Source organism: Lepisma saccharinum, chromosome 25 (genome assembly GCF_977018435.1).
Source record: "Lepisma saccharinum chromosome 25, izLepSacc3.1, whole genome shotgun sequence".
In the NCBI taxonomy this organism is placed as follows: Eukaryota; Metazoa; Arthropoda; class Insecta; order Zygentoma; family Lepismatidae; genus Lepisma; species Lepisma saccharinum.
In genome coordinates, this window is record NC_139253.1 from 36,253,888 (window position 1) to 36,275,594 (window position 21,707).

Below are 21,707 nucleotides of genomic sequence, written 5' to 3' on the forward strand. Positions count from 1 at the left end.
TTGTGGTTGACAGCATCATGTAAAGCAACTCGCACTTCTATGTGGGCTTCTTTCATAACCCTGAACATGTCTAGCCAATACTCGATCTCAACCTATGTGTGCACTAACATGTCAGGGGTGATGGACTGGCTAGGAACTTGTCAGTTTTAGGTCTGGTGGCTCCCATTGAAAAGCATGTCTGAAATATCTTTGAACTGAAATTGACGATTTCGTTTCCACAGACGCTGCGCTCTCTCTTGTGCTGTCATCATGGTTGCCAATTACTCAGGACCTGAAAAAAATATATATATATTGAGTTGCTTTACATGATGCCACAAATTGCAAGGTTCTATGTCGAATAGTTTCCTCACATTTGTAATTTGAAATTGGAGATTTCATGTGGACACCCTGTAGGTTTTTTTTTTTTTTTTTTTTTTTTGCAAAACAAAACCCATTGTAATCAACTGGTTACATACTTTAAATGTGGAGGTTATATCAGATCAGTAGAATATTGGTTATTGGTAAATATTATTTTGGTAATAATTTATCTGTATTGGCAAAATGTTCACATTGCCCCATTTCTGTTACATATGTAACTTGTTTACTATTGATATTATTGTAAGAGAAACATTTTATTTGTAGGGATTGAGTCAGGATCAGACACAGTGAGCACAACCAGTGCAATATCCTACACATCTGAAGGGGAAGATGTTACAAATAGTGAAATACTGGATTCAAGTTGTTGGAGTGACACTTCAGACAAGTTGAGCCCTTTTCTTGTTGCTACTGCAAGATCTTTATCAGAAGAGACGTTAGTGAGGGATGTGGAAAGTGGTAGCGAAGTAACGGTTTTGAGTGAAAAGTGTAGCGAATGTATGTATAAAAGTGATTCAGCTGCTGTGACAAGCACATATAATGAAACCGAAGGAGAGTGCATAAATGAAAACAGTGAGCATGAACTTAAAACACCAACGTCACAAATTGAGATTCTAAAATGTTTGCCTTTAGACTTTAAAATAACGTCTGTTCTCCCACCGGACATTAAGCCTGATCTTCGAAGCCCCAGCTCCATACAGCAAGACGTGGCTAGTAAAGAGAAGATATTGGAGGAAGTGTTGAACATTGAGAAAGTCAACTTATGCGATATTAATGGTGTCAAGGGGAAATGTGACACTGATGCATATCAGCAGAAAAGTGATAGTGATAATAAAAATTTAGAAACAAAACTGAACGAAAATCTTGCTTGTAGTGTTCCTGGTGAAGAAAAGAAACAGGAAAATTATGAGCATTTTAGCGAGACCAGTGATATTCCAGATAAATGTGAGTTTTTGGAGTTCAGTTACGGTAATGAGTTCTCAGAGCAAAACTCTCTTGCAAGCGTAATGAGCTACGGTCCTCCTTCAGGAAGTAGTGCCCCGTCCAGCAACTGTGCATCTCTTGAACATTCTATGCAAATTGATGTCAAAATTGGACAGCCAGAAACGAGTCAACAAGGTGAAATATGTGAAGCTGTGGAAAAGGCTGAAAGATGGATGCAATACAATACTCAAGGCCAAGTAGTGGACATAGCCGTGTGCAATCATTATATTTGTTGTATTGACTCCAAAGATAGTGTATTTTATAGTGGTTTGACTGGACTAGGCCTCAAGTGGAAAAAGGTTGATTACTGTGCGAAACAAATTTCTATGTCACCAAGTGGATCTGTCGTGTGGAAGTTGCATAAAAATACAGCCTGCGAACTACAAAAACCTTCTCATAGAGGTCCATTTGGGAAGGAGTGGCTCGAAGTTGCAAAAGACATTCGCAGTATTGCTGTGAGCGAAAGTACTGCGTGGTATACCAAAATGGACGGTTCCATATATGTGAAAAGAGTGCCATCTTGTGATAAATCTAACCAAAGACCAATACACGTAAAGTGCCATGTAGGGGTGTCGAAGATTGCTTGTTTAAGAGAAGTGGTTTGTGCTGTGACTGTGCAAGGAAAGTTAATGTATCGATTAGGTGTTTGTGCTGCTTTACCAGCAGGTGCTTCTTGGAAGGAAGTATGTGTTCCTAGTTGCCTTCTACCCTCGCTTGCACTTGGCTGCCAGAATACATGTTGGATTGTTGATAACTATAACACTATGTATTTTTCAACTGACTTCTTAAGCGAGGAACCTCATTGGTGGCAGGTTGGTAATTGAAATCTTAGAAAATTAACTTTTTGTGGTTTCGTTTGCAACTTCATTGCATATATTTTCAAGTAAGGTTTTGATTAGCTAATAATTCTTGCCATTTCTGGACTTGAGATTTCTTTTTCAACTTCGGAGTATCCAAATAGCTCTGGCATTGCATTGAAATAGGTAATAATGAGTTACAAGTTGGAATACAGATGCATATTTTATATCGAAGAAAATTTATATTGAACTCATGTTAACTTCATGATAAACATAAATATACATATAGCTGCTTATTATATCAGTCAATAATAGCATGATAATTTATTGCTAAAATTGACATTTTTATTGACATGTTTCTGTGCATCTACAGGGTGAGGAGTCTATAACTTCGTAACAGACTAGCAGTTTTTGAATTGATGATAAATTGCAGAACCTAATGATGTTGAGTTACTAACATGTGTGGGATGAGTCGAGACACTGTATTTTGAGCATATGTGGTGCTCCATTAGGAAGGGTACCTCAAAAATTTTAAATGGTAAAGGGGATCAAACGACACCTTGTTTGATAGATCTCTTATTTCAAATTTTGGATGAGACATATTTTGGTTTGGTAATGATATAATGATTTCATCTAGTCTTTAACTTTGGAACAGGCTAATTTTCAAAACTGAAAGCAAGTTGGAAAAATCTTACCCATGTGGTGAGTTGAATGGTGGCGGATACCAGTGTCAAGTGGGGAAGAACGTTGACCAACTCCTTGTTGAATAGTTCCCTAATATAAAGAAATTTTTGTAGGCAACTTGTTCTGATATGACCTACCGTATTTCTATGGACAGCTAAAAAGTTATTACTTTACATGTTTAAATATGTGTATTTCAAACAAATAGATTCAAGGTTTTGTATTATTTGTAGGTATTCTTATTGCAATCAATAATTCTTAAACCAATATTTCAAGAAGTAGTTTAATATCTAATAAACTTTCAGGTCTTAATAAGTGAATATATATTCCAACAAACAACGCCTCTACAGCAAATCCGCTCTAAGATCTCGGAAAACCTTCGTCCAAATTATCTTACCAGTATATTGCAACAGAAAAATGTAGTGGTGGCTGCAGGTGAAAATACTATCTGGGTATCTGCACAGATGTCAACTTTTGTACATATGAATAAATCTAAATTCACAGGTGAGTAATTGAATTACAACCACTGTAGTGTAATACAAAATAATTTTGCAATTTGTGGTGCTACTTTTATATGTTACATACTAAATATTTCATCAGACATTATATAATTTTTAGGACAGCAACTTGGGTCATACAGTATTATGCCCGTATTGGTTGATGTCAGTGGTAATGCATTTAGCCCAGTAAATATGGGGTTAAGAGCTGAAATAATTTATAAAAAGCTAATTTTTTCAGGGTTTGCTCTTTGTTACTTCCCAAATGAAATCCCAAGAGTCCCCTAAAATCCCATGTGCGCATCACCTCCAAAATGGCAGACAAAGATTGTGACCGGGCTCGCAACACATGTTGTTCTTTTGTCTTTAATAACTTTTGATAATGTAAAGCTAAGTCATTCCTGTTTTCACTATTTTACACAAGAAATGTTGGAGAATCAGATTATGTATTAAAATATCAGGAAAAATATGTATTTAACGATACTAACAACAAAAATGTTACTTTATTATTTCCATACAATTTCATTTCTCCGCCTTTAAATATAAATATCTATAAAACTGAGAGAATTATGAAAAATATTCAAAATGGAATCCGTAGAGATTTTATCTGACTGCAAAACGATGTTCTTGAAAATAAAATTTTGCTTACGATAAAGCACCATACATGCATAGTACATAAAAGTAACTTAATGTTATTCATACTGAAATATTAAAACTTACATGTAATAATCTTGAGAATGATCCACCTCCAGCTTTCCTTTGTTACAAAATAGCTTCATCTTCAGAATCATCAGCAACTTACATGTTGGAACAAGAATTCCCTTGACAGTAGTAACAAAATTTCGAACACACCAGTTCGACCTTTCTGCATTCACATCTACCATCACAGCCTTTCTGTGTTGTGATCTTGCACTGGCACGATATCAGTTTGTCAGGAACAGCTGGTAAGTTTGTTCTAACTGAAACATCATTCCCTAACCATTGCTGTACTTGAAGATAAACATGGAGACTGTGTTGGGAAGCAGCTGCACTTGTTGGAGGTAACATTGCTAAATTGAATGATGAAGATAGTTTCCTAGCCACTGTTTTGTTGTACAAATTATATCTGAGTTCATCTAAAGAAACATTGTTCTTTCCACCATATAAATCTTTCTCCTACTTCAATTGCTGTTTGAGGATCTAGATCAGAGTTGTTGAACGCTGTAACTACTTTAGAGAGTTCTGGGTCTTTCTGAAGAATCTTGAATGCAGTCTGCTTTCCTTTGTTGAATAAAGCAGATGTCGTGTCACATCCTGTGACGGCATGGAAGAACAGAAAACTGTCTTTAAGTGACTCTGGGCGTCTCTGAATATTGCAAATGTGGAAGCATTTGCCTTTACTTTTGTTACTTTGTGGCCTCATAAAATACATTGTAGTGTTTGGATGTCCACGAGCAATTAAAATCGACAGCAAGTCAGAGTCACTTCATACAACAGCAACATTTTTGTCACCAATACTAATCGCAGTGGCAGCAATCAGAGCATCTCTATCTCCTTCAGCTTGGTACACGGTGATACCCAAAGAGTGAAAGTGAATCTTAAGCATGTCAATGAAGCAAGCCTTATTTTCGGAGTTACGTAAAAAGTGTGCTTGATCAGTGGTTACCTTCATATTTTCCTGGAATGCAATCATAGCAGACATCTTTGACATCGTTCTCCTCTGCCGTTCAACATCTTTTTTATTATTGCCTGTTGCATACCCATCAAAAACTACTGCTTCACAGGGTGAAAAATGATTCTGTACATGTGTAATTTTTATTTATTTTATTTATTTATTCCTTGTTTTGGATGGTGAAGTTAAGGCAAAAGCCTTTTCTTCCACTTAACCATCTCTACTTTACATATTATAAATTGATTTTTATAGCTAACTGTATGTGAAATATATAAAAACTAAAAACATTAAGATACCAAGCAATGAAATATATAAAAACTAAGAATATTAAGATACCAAAAAAAACACAAGAAAAAATAAAAGAGAAAGATGCAAAAAACATAAAAAATAAAAACAAAAATACATACACACTAAGTAAAAAAAATACACGTAAGACATAAACACACACGCAACAAACATAATCAAATTACAGAAAAAGTCGGTGGGTGTTGGTCCTACAAGTTTACACGAAGGTTTAATTTTATTTCCCTGTTTTCAGTACTGGTAAGTTCACTCCAGAAGATGATTTGTTACTTTTGATTTGAATTGGCCGAGAGAAGACGAGTTTCTTATGTCGTTGGGGAGGTCATTCCATGCTCTGGTAGCAGTGACCGTTAAGGAATTTCCATAAAATGTTGTCTTGTGGGAGGGATGGCCAGCAGAGAGTTGTCTCTCGAACGGGTGGCAAAGGTGTGTGCTGAACTTAGGGGTTGAAATCCAGAAAGTAGGTAGGACGGCTCTCGTGAGTTTGCTATTTTGTAGAGCGCTGTAAGAGCGTGGAAGCGGCAGCGAGTGGAAAGGTCGAACCACCCTAGGTCCTTGAAAGCCGGGGTCAGGTGGTCAAAATGTTTGATATTATAAATATAACACACACATGCATTTTGTATTCGTTGTAGACGTCTTGCTAGTTCACCGTTGAGGTCAATATATGTCAAGTCACAGTAGTCTCTTTGAGACAGAACTAACGACTCCACGAGTGTTTTCTTTATTTCTTGTGGTAAAATATTTTTAAGGCGATACAGCGAGTAATTTTTACAATATTCCCGCGTGTGTGTCAACATCAGACCAAATGACAGTGTGAAGTAGGAAGCCACCATCTACAATACAAGTTAATTCTGATGGTGGTTGTACACAGGGTTCGAAGCCTCTACAATATCCATAACTACAGATTTTCTGTTTTTTCTCATTGAAATGTCATCAAATAACGATGGAGGGTAAGGTGCTAGTTCATATTTAAAATATTCCGGCAGTTCTTGATGTGACTGCAGCACATCAGCAATCCGACTGAATAGCTGAAGTCGGTTGATGCTAATAGCTTCATTCCGAATGTTAATTGTATTGTGTGTTGCAGATATTGGCACGACTTTCTCTTTTCTCCTCAAAACTATACTTCCTCCTCAAAACTATACTTCCAAATGTTTTACCCGTCATTTGAGACAATGATTTTGACCCAATCTCTTCCGCCCTATCACAATTCACTTCGACGTCAGCTACTAACCTGGTTGTAATATTGATGAGGTGCTCCTTTTGCTTGGTGTGTTCAAAGGGGTGGTGAAGACTGAACCAATCAGAAAGCTTTCTGATGTCTTCATCATCTCTAGCTTGGTGGGAAGGTCTAAGCTCTACATGCTGTTCCGATGATGACAACCGTTTTCCACAGAAGTTTACTAAGGCTTCACTCAGATCCATGGTTATAGGAAATGACAAAACCCAGCGAGTCAATGTGGAATCCGTAATACCTCGGCCATGATTCAAGTCTCCTGAAACTTTCATTGCCCTCATTAAACTTTGCTCAATTACCATATCTGCTGCAGTTCCACTCCAAAAACAGTATTTCCTTTGAACAGTAAAATATCCGTGGTGAAAAAGTTTCCCAAGTTCTTCTGGTTTCATTTTATTTCCCAATTCCTCCACCTGTTGCAGATAAAATTGTACAGATTTCACCTAGTTCAGATGTCCAGCTGCGTGAAAGTATGGAAGCATTCACTTAAGAGTATAAACGGGTCCCAGTCTCTGCTCTGCTCGAATATAAAGCAGTATCAGTCTTACTTGTTCTAAGTACTGCAGCCACAATTTTGCTGTTCGGCCTTTATCCTTAATTTGTGCCTTTATCTCGGCTAGATCTGCTATTAGTTTTTTCATCTGGATGATCCTTGAGGTCATTTAAAGTATTAATGCCTGATATCAAATCTTCACAACTAGAACGTATTCGACTTTCCTTATCTTCGCTACCTAAATTACAATATTTCCATAGCTGCTGGTAGACTGCTATGTATGTCAAAAAATGTGCTGTCAGTGCTCTTGCATATGCAGTTCCATTTAACATGTGAACAACAGTATTTTGCGCATACAACAAAGGCCAAAGTTCTTCAAGGCCACTACCTGACATAATGTGTCCAATGGTACCTAAATATGACATTAATAGGTGAAATCCTCCCAGTTTGACTACTACTTTAGCTAAATTACTGTCTGGGCCAGCTGATGCGACAGTTCCTACAGCCTTCCAATAAAGAGGCTGGCCACAGGAACCCTGTCCCGTTTTCTTACTTTCTTCGCAAGCAAAGAGAAGAAAAGTATAAATTGTACTGAGGTTTGATGCTTCCATATTAAAGAAAGGGACTGTAGTTACGCTGCTCATTTGAAACTCCGGGTGGTCAAATTGAGTGATAATGTGCATGAGACCATTCCAAGATGGTTTAGGTAAATTTTTCGTGAGATGCATTATCAACCAAACATTATCTGTAAAGACAGCATGCTGGAAATTAGGTATTGTCATAGCCTCTGCTGGCACCAGGCTCTTTATTTCAATATTTAAGAGTCCACTCTTTGTGGGTCTCTTGTAAAATTTTATATCCCTTCTTGCAAGAGCAGATACCATATCTGCTGAAGGAGGTACAAGACGTTCTACACGCATATCTTTTAAGATTTTCTCCGATGGTGTAGATATTCTTATCCCACCCATACTGTGGAAAGTACCATGACCATCTAATGTTCTCGTGTTGATATCTGCATTGTCAAACACGAAGTGGATCAAATTTTCTGAGATTGAGGTTTTGTCTAAATATTCGAGCATATTCTAGAATATTCGTATCTTCTTACTTCGCTGTAGCTGGTCGACATTCCAAGACTGTGAAGAATGTCTATCAATTGTCGATATCCATAATGTCGCAAACAGTAAACTCCAACTGCTAGTTGAATTGGTGATATAAAAGTGCATTGTCGACACATTGAAATAATTGAATGGCAGATCATGAGACGTTTCCGAAACAACACATTCGGATCACCTTTTTTTGCTTCATGTCACGGCCTCAACAAAAATTTTCACACTCTGGAATGAGATCATCCTCATTATGAAACATTTGCTCTGTTGCAGGATATGAAGTATTATTATAGATTTTCGATCGAATATCTTCTCTAATTATTTTTGCAGCCATTGTAACAATACGTCCTCTCTCATTTTGCTCGTTTTGTTCTCTCTTTTTGTACCAAAATTCATGTAGCAGCTTTTTTTGTTGCACTTTTAAAAGTAAGTACAGGATCTCTTCCATACCCCAAGCATCCCTCTGTTATTACCAATCTGTCTCTGTACTTTTCTTTCAGAAGATTTTTTAATTGATTCGATGTGTATCCTTCAGTGCCATCTAGATAAGATATCATTTGATCATACAACTGGCTCTTTGAAAATTGTCATTCATCATCTTCGTCAACAAAATAACAAAGTTTGTCAAAAGCCTGTCACTTTCTATCATCAATTGGTCTTCCCACTTTTACGGTGATGTTATAGAGTTAAAAAAAGAAGCGAAACATTCTCTGTGGTACTTCGCTTCAGCCACCACCAAGTCCACTACACTGTTCACTCTAACAAGCACTAACGTACCCCATTCATCATTACGTTTTTCTGCTTGATCAATTATAGTCCTCTTAATGCTAAGCGTAGTTACTTCATGAATTGACCTTCGATATTTCTTATGCTTTTTAGTTTCGATTTTAAATGACGCCTCTTTGGAACAAAATAAGCAATCCCTTTTAAAATCAAAAGGTGGTGCCATAATGCGTCGTGAAACCCTTGGATGTACTGGGGGTGGCAGTTTCATCTACCTGAGGTTTTTTCTTAATATCCTTTTTAATGGTAGACACTCGAGTGTAATTCTTACGACAGTCAATATGTACACAAACACTGCTCACATCTTTAAAATGTGTATCTAACCCACCACCCCGAGAAACACTTGCACTTACCAGAGCTGTTAACCCTCGCGTAGTTACATTAACAGTTTTGCCAGCACTCAATGGTGTCTTGCAAATAACGCATATATCCAGTTCTACTTCCATTGTAACATTCATAGATCACAACACAAAGAAACACACAAGGGCGGACACATAAGTAGACACGTAGGTGCGCGGACACATACATACAAACACACACATGTATGCGAGAAAAAAAAATATTATAGTAAGCAAATTACAGTGTTGTATGTGAAATCAGTTTGAACGTTCCACAACGACAAATCGCGGCGGAGAAAAAATCACGAACCGAAAACATGCCAGACAACAATGACTAGAATTTCTGGTACGGAAGTAAACAACTGCTAATAAGTGCAGATCACGTGGTGAGCGAGTTGTGCATTGGTAGTACGCTTCTATTTTTAGACACACCTTTCGACAGAGTTTATGAGTTAATTTTTACATGCACCAAGAATCCTAGTGTTTGTTTCCGAATGTGATTACAACGAAAAATTTTCGTTACTTTCTCTTTAAGAGCTAATGCATGTTAATGAAAGCGGGTTATCTTGCAGTAGTATGAATGATGTGAATGATATGATACCAACAAACTACACATACGAGGGTGAATCAAATATGAACGAGCCTTGATTGGCTAAGCGTCGGAATGGGTAGCAGGGTGTGATTGGGTATGTGCGGCCGGTAGGTGGGGCTGCCATGCGTCAGGAACCCAAACAGCCAGCGTATCGCATGCTTCGTTTAGTAGCTCTCACGATGAGTGAGCAGTGTGTGCCAGTGTCTGTTGCGTAATGCATAATCATCAAGGTCCTCACCCAGGAAAACGTCAAACCTGCCGAAATTTACAGGAGACTGCAGGCCCAGTTTGGGAATGGTACCCTCTCGTGGGCAAGAGTGAAGGTGTGGTGTAAGGAATTCCAGCAAGGCCGTGAACGTGTTGCAAATGAAGTGCACCCCCATCGTCCTCGCACCAGTGTGACGAATGACAACATGGCTCGTGTTCGTGAGCTTGTCGAACAGGATCGCCGAGTCACTGTGAAGCAAATTGCGGCAGAACTTGGTGTGAGCTATGGAAGTGTCCAATCAATCATCACAAAGCACTTGGGCTTCCGCAAAATCACAGCTCGGTGGGTTCCAAAGCTGCTGAATGTTGCTCAAAAAGATGACCGAGTATGCATTGCTCGCCAGCTTCACACTTGTTTTGACGTGGAAGGGGAAGCGTTTTTGCATCGCATCGTTACCTGTGACGAGACATGGGTGCATCATTATACCCCAGCATCCAAGCGTGCCAGCATGGAGTGGAGGAAGAAAGGGGAAGGAAACCCCGTGAATGCCAAAGTTCGGTTGTCTGCGGGGAAGGTGTTGGCCACGGTGTTTTGGGACTGGAGGGTGTAACGTGGTTGTTGCGTACGTAAGAAAAGACAGTGAAAGTTATTCAAGGAAACGTGCAAAAGGTCCGGGATCAATTATCGTACGTTCGTAGAAACGAATAACAACTAACCAGTTACAAAAGTCACTAAAGTGTTGAGGTTAATGGCAAGCGTTTATCACTGCCGCCTCAGTCTCAATTGAGAACCAATGGAAAAAAGGGGGGGCGTGTTTAAATGTACGGGACCCTCCCAAAACAGTCAGCAAGACAAAAGTATATAATAAATATGATCACAGAATATCGTGGAAAATTTCACACTGTACTAACCCTTAATATAAATATGTGTATATTCGTGTACGGGTGTGTACACGGAACGTCACAAAAGATATACGCACAATACTGACCAATCAATTCATCTTTTCATTTAACACTAGTAATCTTTCCTTCTCGTTAATAAGCAAGGTTCCAAAACAAAAAAAAGGTGAAAAGAGAGAGTAAAGTTCATTTGCGACCTTAAGTCAAAATTTATTGCGTTAATCTCGCAGCGGAGAATGATTAACGTCCCAACTTGAAAACATATACATCAAAACAATTATCAATGAGAAGCCCGCCTTTTAAATCACCCAAGATTACATCCAAAATAGATTCAACAATTATTTCTCCCTCCGTTTACTCCGTAGTTTCATACATTAGGTCGTTATAATTACGACAACGAATAAGAACAAATCCAATCAAACCGTAGAATCATGTAATATCAAATACCTTTAACAAGTTAAATTCTCAACAACGTTATAGTAAAAAGCTCTTATTTCTTCTTGTAACAATTTGTCCCATTATTTTACTTTGATGCTCTCTCTTGTTATTTTATTTTAATATTTTGTGCCAGACAAACATTATCTCTCATTGTATTCTGTCACCCCCTGAGATGCAATAATAAATCACCCTAGTGTACGCCTTGCTCAATTTTATTATTAAGGAAATTAGAAATTCTCCTTTACTTTTTTGTATTCGACGAATAGTTGCGACGACGCGCATGCCCAAACAATTACGTGATTAATTCCATTTGCATAGTTCTAATAAATCGACGCTTATATCTTCTTCTTTTCCAATTATTCAAACTAGAGATTCAAAGTATATGAAACCGACGCACTTCACTTTATTCGATATGCCGCAAAAAGAAGGTTTTGACACAGTACATACCTCAATAGTTCACTCGAAACTGTCCCATCTGGCCAATCGAACTCTGCAACTGGAGCATCAAATAGCATTTGGCTTCCTCCTCATCCGGTCGTCTTTTCCCTCACATTATCATGACGAAACTCAGCTTTCCTCGCAATCATGGCTCCGTGGGAAACGCTTCATAGAAGTAGTGGTAACGTGAATCCTGGATACTACGGCGAACAGTCTGTGCACTCGTCAAACGGGACTCGGAACACGCATATTTGATTCCTCACAAGAAACGTAATCTTTCCACTACTTAACTTGAAATGCGAAAATTGTAAAAGAATCCACTTTCGAGCGATTGTGCGAAGTATTGAGAAATACTCAAAACGAGTGCGTGCAATTAAGATCCAAATAATACAAGTCTCGTCCAGCGAGACGCCGTTCCACGCTAATCGCACGTCATCCTCCTTTTTGCTCGCTCGTTCCCCTGCGAGAACTGGCTGTTTCGTGATAGTCGGTCGGATCGGAACTGATTTAGCCTACGCATTCGTAAATGCAGCTCTGGGCAAAGATAGGTGGAGACACCTAGCGGCGACTGGCACAACCAACAAGGTAAACGAGACGCAAAGCGTACTACGCAGGAGGACATGTGAAGTCTTTCCTACGCGATATATGACGTCATACTTGTTTAGTACAAATCGCACAGGAAAAACGTCACAAACTCCCCCGGCTAACAAATATAAAAGAACAATATATATATTAACAACAACCTTAATTATTTAGCAAGAGAGGCACATGCACTAACCAGACATAAATATGGCATTTCGAGAGCACCAAATCCCTATAGAAGGAAATTTCCCTTTATCAAAGAAGTAATACCCAAATGTATGTGTTTTAAAAAACCATTAGAGCACCATATAAATAGAGAACACACATACCATGTGAGAATATATGCAAACAAGTACCTAAAAATATATATATATTATATATATCCCACACAAATTGATTAGATTGAGACTAGATTGAATAATAACAAAAATATACACAATGTTGGTAACCAATTTAGACACAATAGATAATAAGATGAATAAATAGTTTATAAAAAATGATTGTGAAAAAGTGAGCATGAAAAGTTGATTGCAATCGTAATAATGAAATGACCATACTGGATGAAAAGTTAACATTACAAATAAGAATACTCTTTACCTGATATATAAGCATATGTGCCATTAAAAGGACATTACATCAAATTACACTTGCAGGGTTCACAATACACTGAATATAAAGATACCTGTTAAACAACATCTGTAAGTAGAAAACGAAAGGTCCAAATAAACACTATATGTGGAGAATTTCTCAAAAAAGGGTGGAGACGTTTTACAATCAAATTAGTACTCCTAGAGAGTAATATGGTGGTTGTTTTCCATTTTAATGCGTCAAATGATGATTCCAAGATGGCACACTCGATATTTATGTTTCCTCAATAAACATGAAAAATAAACAGAAAAAAGGCGAATTAGAAGAGAATAATGGAAGAGAAGAAAAAAAAGGATAGAAAAGAGGAGAGGAAACGTAAACAGAGGGGAATACAATGAGAAATAGGAGCACCAATTACAATTTGTTATTAAAACAGTCATCCTACATATACACCAAAAATTGCATTAAGTAATATGCACTAAGAAATTATTTACCAATGAAATCATGATTGAGATCTGACAAGAAACAATAGTCAAAAAGACAAAATATTACACATAATCTAATTTACAACATACAAAAAAAAATTAACATAGAAATCCAATATATACCAAAATTGCATAAAATATATATATCTTCAATGTTGTTAAGATTCTAAGTCAAATACCCAAGCAAAATACAAAATCCAAAGTTGTGGTATTCCATGCATTTCTTAGATGCGAGGAACTGGGTCATGAGAAGAGTAACGGGTGGTGGGGGGGACGACGTCGGCAATGTGAAGAAGAGTGTCCAGTTCGGCGGCAAAAGTTACAGTAGAAAGGTTGAAATGGGCGGGAAGAACGGTGAGAATTCTGCTCTCGGTTGGGGTACAAAAGTGAAGCTATCTGGGAATCCGATAAGTCCACCTCCAATGAAGACTCCTCTCGCAGATAATACGGTTTGATATGTGATATATGGACCTTCCGGAGGAAAACCTCAGTTTCCGGATCGACTAATAGAACAGTTACGGGACCCAAAACCTTAAAAACTTTAGCAGGACCTGCCCAACGTTGTTGGAGCTTTGCAGTGACTTTCTGAAAGGCATTACTTTGTGGGAAGGTTTTGTAAAGAACTAAATCCCCAACTTTAAAGGAGGAAGGTTGCCTTTTAGGGTCGTATCTATTACGCCGCGTTAGCCATGCTTTTTGTAAGTGATGGAAGGCTTGCGCCCAACATTTTGCACGATCAGCGGAAGGAGGACCAGCTAATTCAGAATCGGATTTGAATTCCCAAAAAAAATTCATAGGTCCGTCAATGTCCCGTCCAAACAAAATCTGTGCTGGAGTAGTTTGTATACTATCCTGTACCGCCGTATTGAATGCAAATGAAATTGCATTTAAATGGACATCCCATTTAGTATGGTCGTCAGAATGATAGGCGATCAGAGAGGCCTTGAGATTACGGATAAAGCGTTCTGCCAGTGAAGGATTGGGATAGTAGGAGCTAGTATATATATGTTTGACTCGAGACTCAAACAAGAAGGAATTGAAATAGCGAGATCGAAAATATGAAGCATTATCAGATACCAATTCACACGGCGCCCCAAACACCAGAAACAAAGACCGAAGTTTTTCCACTATCTGATTAGATGTGGGTCCCCGAAGAGGATAAAGAGAAACCCACTTGGAAAATGCATCAACCACTACCAAGATGTAGGAATTTCCTTTGGACGAACGTACCAAAGGGCCAACAAGGTCAATATACAGTCGTCGCCAAGGATGTTTGATGATCTCCGATGATAAAAAACCAGGAGGTTTACGTATAACTAATTTGGCCTTTTGGCAAATGTCGCAAGACTTAACATATGTCTTAATGTCTTGAATACATGATGGCCACCAAAATATACTCATTATTTTCTTGGTACACTTTTGAACACCCAAGTGTGAACCTCCGACGGGGGTATCGTGGTAGTAACGACAAATAAGATGTTGAAGAGATTGAGGAACGACAACTAATGAGAACTTAGAACGTGGAGGTTGCCAGACGAGTAAGTCATTATAAAGAGCATAATATTTATAGGATTGACCCGTTTGCAATTTCTGAATAATTGGAAGTAGAATAGAATCTTTGTGTTGAAGATCTAGAATGTCCGATTTGCTAAAGGGAATAATTTGGAATTTTGGTGCAGCACAGGCAAGAGAAGTAATGGATTGAGGAGAAATCTGAAATTCATCCGGTGAATACATTCTAGATAAGCAATCAGCAACGGGATTTAGTCGAGAAGCAATATGTTCTACAGAATAAGAAAAACGTGACAAATAAAGCAACCAACGACCAAACTTGCCGTATTGCTCTGGATGGCGTAAAAGCCAGGAAAGTGCCTGATTGTCCGTCTGGAGAGTGAAGTGCTTCTCGGTTAGATATGTTTCAAACTTTTTAAATCCATAAACAATGGCACAACATTCGGCCTCGTATATGGATTGTCGACGTTCTATGTCAGTACGCTTGCGAGAAGCAAAAGCAATAGGACGTAATGATCCATCTGGCATACGTTGGTTCAGGGTAGCTCCCAGAGCCAATCCCGAAGCATCGCATTGCAAAACAAATTCCCTTGAAAAATCGGGCAATGCCAAAACGGTATGCTTAAGAAAAACCTGTTTAAGATGATCAAATTGTTGTTGATCGCTCTCGGACCACGTAAAGGGACGACCCTTTTTCTTTTTGTCTGTTAAGAAGGAGGTAATATCAGAGTACGATGGAATAAAGCGCGAGTAGTATCCCAATAATCCTAAAACGCGCTGAACAGCTTTGACGTTCCTAGGAGAGGGCATATCTTGAATTGCTGAGATTCGATCTGGATCTAAAACAAGTTGTCCCTCGCGTAAAATATATCCCAAATATTTAACCTCAGTTTGCATCCATTTGGATTTAACGGGATTTACAGTTAGACCGGCCTCACGAAATGCCTGCAACACCAATTTAAGATGAATCAAATGAGTCTTTTCATCGGGACTGAAGATCAAGACATCATCAGCGTAGTTGACCAGGAATTTATATTTAAAAGGTCCCAATATTTTGTCCAAGGCACGAGTCAATAATTGGGTACCAAGATTAATACCAAACGGAACCCTAGTATAGCGGTATTGGCCAAAAGAGGTGACAAATGCCGTTAAGTCTTTACTAGGTTCATCTAGTCTTATTTGGTGAAAACTTTTGCAAAGATCCAAGCAAGAGAATACTTTAGCAGCTTGTAAATGTTGAAAAATCAAATCTATACGGCTTTGTGGAAAGGCGTCATAAGCAATAAGCCGGTTAAGATGCTTATAACTACAAACAAGACGATGACCGCCGTCCTTCTTATCTACGAGGAAACAAGGGGATGCGTAAGGGGAGGCGCACTCCTCTATGATTTTCTGATCTAACAACTCCTGAATTTGCTGACGTAAAATGTTTGTTTGGGTGGGGTTTAACTGAAATGGTTTTGAGCGAAAAGGAACATTAGTAATTAGGGGAATAGAAACAGGTTCCAGCGTACAAGTACCCACACGTTCTGTGACAACATCCTCATATTCCTGTAATAAACTGGTAATGCTGGGAGACAAGTTATTAGTTGGAAAGTGACTAACTTCCTCAATAAGTCGTACCTGATGTTTCTTTCTCTGAGGTACCGAAGAGGCGAAAGGAATGGGATCATTTGAATAGGGAAATGAAACAACTAACTGGTCAAAGGAAATAGTACCCTTTGAATGTGAAAAAAAATCTGAGCCAAGAATAACTGGAAAAGGTAAAGTGTCCGAAATCCAAAAGGTCCATTTCCAAGACAATCCCTGTAACTTCAATGTCAAAATCACATGTGAGTCGAGGCATATAGATTGATTATTAACAGTTTGCAACGTACGACTAATGTCTTGAAAAATAGATGGTACAGGACGTAAGGTGGCTAAAAATCCCCTCGCAATTAAGGACACAGAGCTTCCGGAATCGACAAGAAGACGACTCGGTGTAGAATTCAAGGTGGCATGTATAATAGGCATGACTTTTTCAATAATCGTTAAAGGGTGTTCTATATGAGTTATAGGCGTAGTCTCTGATGGTGAAGAACGTTCCTTATCAACAGGAGAGGGCTCAATATTCGATAAGTTAGTATCATGCCGTGAGAGGACATTAAAGGGTAGATCATCAGTTTTCTTTGAACCATCCAATGAAGGGGAAGGAGAAGGAAATACAGGTAAAGTTGGTAGAGGCTGTGGGAGATGAGAATCAATAGGGTGTAAAATACAGTTTTGCTCTTGTTGGTCCTGTCGACGTAATTCCATGGGCCATAACTCCCTAGACAAACAAATAAAACTAGTAATGGAAGTCGGTCGATCAAAACCCATTAAATGCATGCGGGTGGTATCGTGTAAATTCAATAACACGAATTCCAATAGACTAGATTCAGACCAGTCCACAGGTAATACGTGATAAACATCATAAATGTCATTCAAGTAAGTGGAAAGCATTTCCCCGGTTCGCTGAGGACGAAGGAGGTATTTATCTAGCAACATTTGCATTTTGGGATAAGGGACGAAGCGATACCACATAATGCGTCTAAATGTTGGCCATGGGAATTTCTCAGTAAGAGAATCATGCCAAGTTTCCCGGAGAGGTCCCCGTGTGGATGCAAATGCCATCAATAATAAGGATTCTAAATCAATAAGGTTTAATTTAAAAATTTTATGGAGATTGAACAAGAAATGGAACAACTGGTCGGGGTCCGAACCATCCGTCGGTGGTAATACCTGTAAAAGATCTACGGCTGTCGAATATCTTATGTAGTTTGTGATATTGGAATAATCGGGAGGCAACAAAAGTTCCCTAGGTGTGTGAAGGTTTGGGGTCTGCAAAAATGGTGAAGGTTGTATGTTAACGGGCGGGAAGGGAAAAGAAACTGACCCAATCCCATGCAAATGGCCTTGAAGAGGAAGCGACATTATATTTATCACTTGGCAAGGATATCCAAAATGTCCACAAGGGAATAGCCCGAACCAAAGAAAAGCCAGTAATATCCAAGTTACAAGACAATTGCAAAAGTGCAACATCAAGATATTCAGTGAGTAATTAGAATCAGTAAACCCAAAAATTCCTAAGTAACAACGCACTCCCAAAAAAATTTACACGGAAGTAACGCAAAAAAAGGGGGGTAAAAATTAGCAAAAAAAAATTGTTGTGTAAGGAAAACGGGTATGAACCAGAGTTATCGTAGCACCAATACTACCAAGAATAGTAATGTGAGGGAGGGAAAAAATTTTTTGCAATATTTCGACTGTATAAGTTAAAAAAAATAACCTGCTCTGGTACCAGGAACTTTGTAACGTGGTTGTTGCGTACGTAAGAAAAGACAGTGAAAGTTATTCAAGGAAACGTGCAAAAGGTCCGGGATCAATTATCGTACGTTCGTAGAAACGAATAACAACTAACCAGTTACAAAAGTCACTAAAGTGTTGAGGTTAATGGCAAGCGTTTATCACTGCCGCCTCAGTCTCAATTGAGAACCAATGGAAAAAAGGGGGGGCGTGTTTAAATGTACGGGACCCTCCCAAAACAGTCAGCAAGACAAAAGTATATAATAAATATGATCACAGAATATCGTGGAAAATTTCACACTGTACTAACCCTTAATATAAATATGTGTATATTCGTGTACGGGTGTGTACACGGAACGTCACAAAAGATATACGCACAATACTGACCAATCAATTCATCTTTTCATTTAACACTAGTAATCTTTCCTTCTCGTTAATAAGCAAGGTTCCAAAACAAAAAAAAGGTGAAAAGAGAGAGTAAAGTTCATTTGCGACCTTAAGTCAAAATTTATTGCGTTAATCTCGCAGCGGAGAATGATTAACGTCCCAACTTGAAAACATATACATCAAAACAATTATCAATGAGAAGCCCGCCTTTTAAATCACCCAAGATTACATCCAAAATAGATTCAACAATTATTTCTCCCTCCGTTTACTCCGTAGTTTCATACATTAGGTCGTTATAATTACGACAACGAATAAGAACAAATCCAATCAAACCGTAGAATCATGTAATATCAAATACCTTTAACAAGTTAAATTCTCAACAACGTTATAGTAAAAAGCTCTTATTTCTTCTTGTAACAATTTGTCCCATTATTTTACTTTGATGCTCTCTCTTGTTATTTTATTTTAATATTTTGTGCCAGACAAACATTATCTCTCATTGTATTCTGTCACCCCCTGAGATGCAATAATAAATCACCCTAGTGTACGCCTTGCTCAATTTTATTATTAAGGAAATTAGAAATTCTCCTTTACTTTTTTGTATTCGACGAATAGTTGCGACGACGCGCATGCCCAAACAATTACGTGATTAATTCCATTTGCATAGTTCTAATAAATCGACGCTTATATCTTCTTCTTTTCCAATTATTCAAACTAGAGATTCAAAGTATATGAAACCGACGCACTTCACTTTATTCGATATGCCGCAAAAAGAAGGTTTTGACACAGTACATACCTCAATAGTTCACTCGAAACTGTCCCATCTGGCCAATCGAACTCTGCAACTGGAGCATCAAATAGCATTTGGCTTCCTCCTCATCCGGTCGTCTTTTCCCTCACATTATCATGACGAAACTCAGCTTTCCTCGCAATCATGGCTCCGTGGGAAACGCTTCATAGAAGTAGTGGTAACGTGAATCCTGGATACTACGGCGAACAGTCTGTGCACTCGTCAAACGGGACTCGGAACACGCATATTTGATTCCTCACAAGAAACGTAATCTTTCCACTACTTAACTTGAAATGCGAAAATTGTAAAAGAATCCACTTTCGAGCGATTGTGCGAAGTATTGAGAAATACTCAAAACGAGTGCGTGCAATTAAGATCCAAATAATACAAGTCTCGTCCAGCGAGACGCCGTTCCACGCTAATCGCACGTCATCCTCCTTTTTGCTCGCTCGTTCCCCTGCGAGAACTGGCTGTTTCGTGATAGTCGGTCGGATCGGAACTGATTTAGCCTACGCATTCGTAAATGCAGCTCTGGGCAAAGATAGGTGGAGACACCTAGCGGCGACTGGCACAACCAACAAGGTAAACGAGACGCAAAGCGTACTACGCAGGAGGACATGTGAAGTCTTTCCTACGCGATATATGACGTCATACTTGTTTAGTACAAATCGCGCAGGAAAAACGTCACAAGGGGGATCCTACTGGTGGATTTCTTACACGAACGTCGGACCATCAACGCACCCTACTACTGTGGCCTCCTGGATCAAGTTAAGGTGCAGTATCGATGCAAATGACGAGGCTGTCCCATCCGCCAGGTCTTCTTCCTCCACGAGAATGCCCGACCCCATACAGCAGGTGTTACGTGGCAGAAACTGGTGGAAATGCACTGGGAACCACTTCCGCATCCACCGTACAGCCCAGACCTTTCACCATGTGATTTTCACCTGTTCGTACCCCTCAAAGAAGCACTTGGGGGCGAGCGATTTGCGACCAACGATCAGGTGGAAACCTTTGTTTGCAACTGGTTGGCTACCCGCCCAGCTTCATTCTACGAGAACGGCATCAAGAACCTACCACAACGTTGGGAAAAATGTATCACTAAGAGCGGAGACTATGTAGAAAAATAGGATATGGCAATGTCTCTGTTTCCTTCAATAAATTTTGTTTTTCTGCACAAGGCTCGTTCATATTTGATTCACCCTCATATTAAGCCTACCAAGCAATATTATTGAAGAGAATAACCTTTAAGAACTTCCTCCTACGTGATATAAAAAATAGGTGGGCCTCTTAAAAAGTGCAATACAAACAGCTTCACTCGTGTCTCGTTAAATGGTCCCTTATCACTTTATCGTAAGCGAAATTTTATTTTCAAGAACATCGTTTTGCAGTCAGATAAAATCTCTACGGATTCCATTTCGAATATTTTTCATAATTCTCTCAGTTTTATAGATATTTATATTTAAAGGTGGAGAAATGAAATTGTATGGAATTAATAAAGTAACATTTTTGTTGTTAGTATCGTTAAATACATATTTTCCAGATATTTTAATACATAATCTGATTCTCCAACATTTCTTGTGTAAAATAGTGAAAACAGGAATGACAGCTTTAAATTATCAAAAGTTATTAAAGAAAAAAGGACAACATGTGTTGCGAGCCCGCCTGCCATATTTGTCTGCCATTTTTGAGGTGATGCACACATGGGATTTTAGGGGACTTTTGGGGATTTCATTTGGGAAGTAACAAAGAGCAAACCCTGAAAAAATTAGCTTTTTATAAATTATTTCAGCTCGACACCATTTTCGGTCCTTCATTTACTGGGCTAATTCGAAAGTATCTGTGGTGTTTGATATTAGCCAGTACTATGCCTAAGTTCAGAATAGCTTGTGGTTTGATTAATCCTGCACAAAAGGGCATTTTTCATACGTATTCTGGTAATTGCAAGCCAGAATCCACAAAAATGTTAGAATCAAACTCTGGCAAATTTGCAGTGTACTGTAGTTCTTTATGTTCTCTCATTTATAGCTACGAGGGTCACTATTTATATTTTGAGCCTTGGCAACACTGATTGAAGTTAGGTGCGATTTGACGTTTGCACGGAATCGTCTGGCATTATTGACCATAACGTACTTCAAATGTTTTGTCAACAGCTTCATTTGTGTTGTTTATGTTGCCTTGGAGATTGCGCGACAACAATAAAATGGAATTAACTCGTGAACATTTTCGTGCGATGATTTTTT

At 38.6% G+C, this 21,707-nt stretch overlaps 1 protein-coding gene across 4 annotated transcripts in view; it reads left to right on the plus strand.

Annotated features, from left to right (window-relative positions):
• LOC145978892 (tectonin beta-propeller repeat-containing protein 2) overlaps nucleotides 1-21,707 on the plus strand; it is a 116,252-nt gene that overhangs the window by 53,675 nt on the left and 40,870 nt on the right. For all 4 annotated transcript variants that reach the window (XM_083111829.1, XM_083111832.1, XM_083111831.1 and 1 more), the window contains exons 9-10: nucleotides 622-2,150; nucleotides 3,122-3,320. In XM_083111829.1, the coding sequence (XP_082967955.1) occupies nucleotides 622-2,150; nucleotides 3,122-3,320 (1,728 nt within the window). The remainder of the gene's footprint in view (nucleotides 1-621; nucleotides 2,151-3,121; nucleotides 3,321-21,707) is intronic.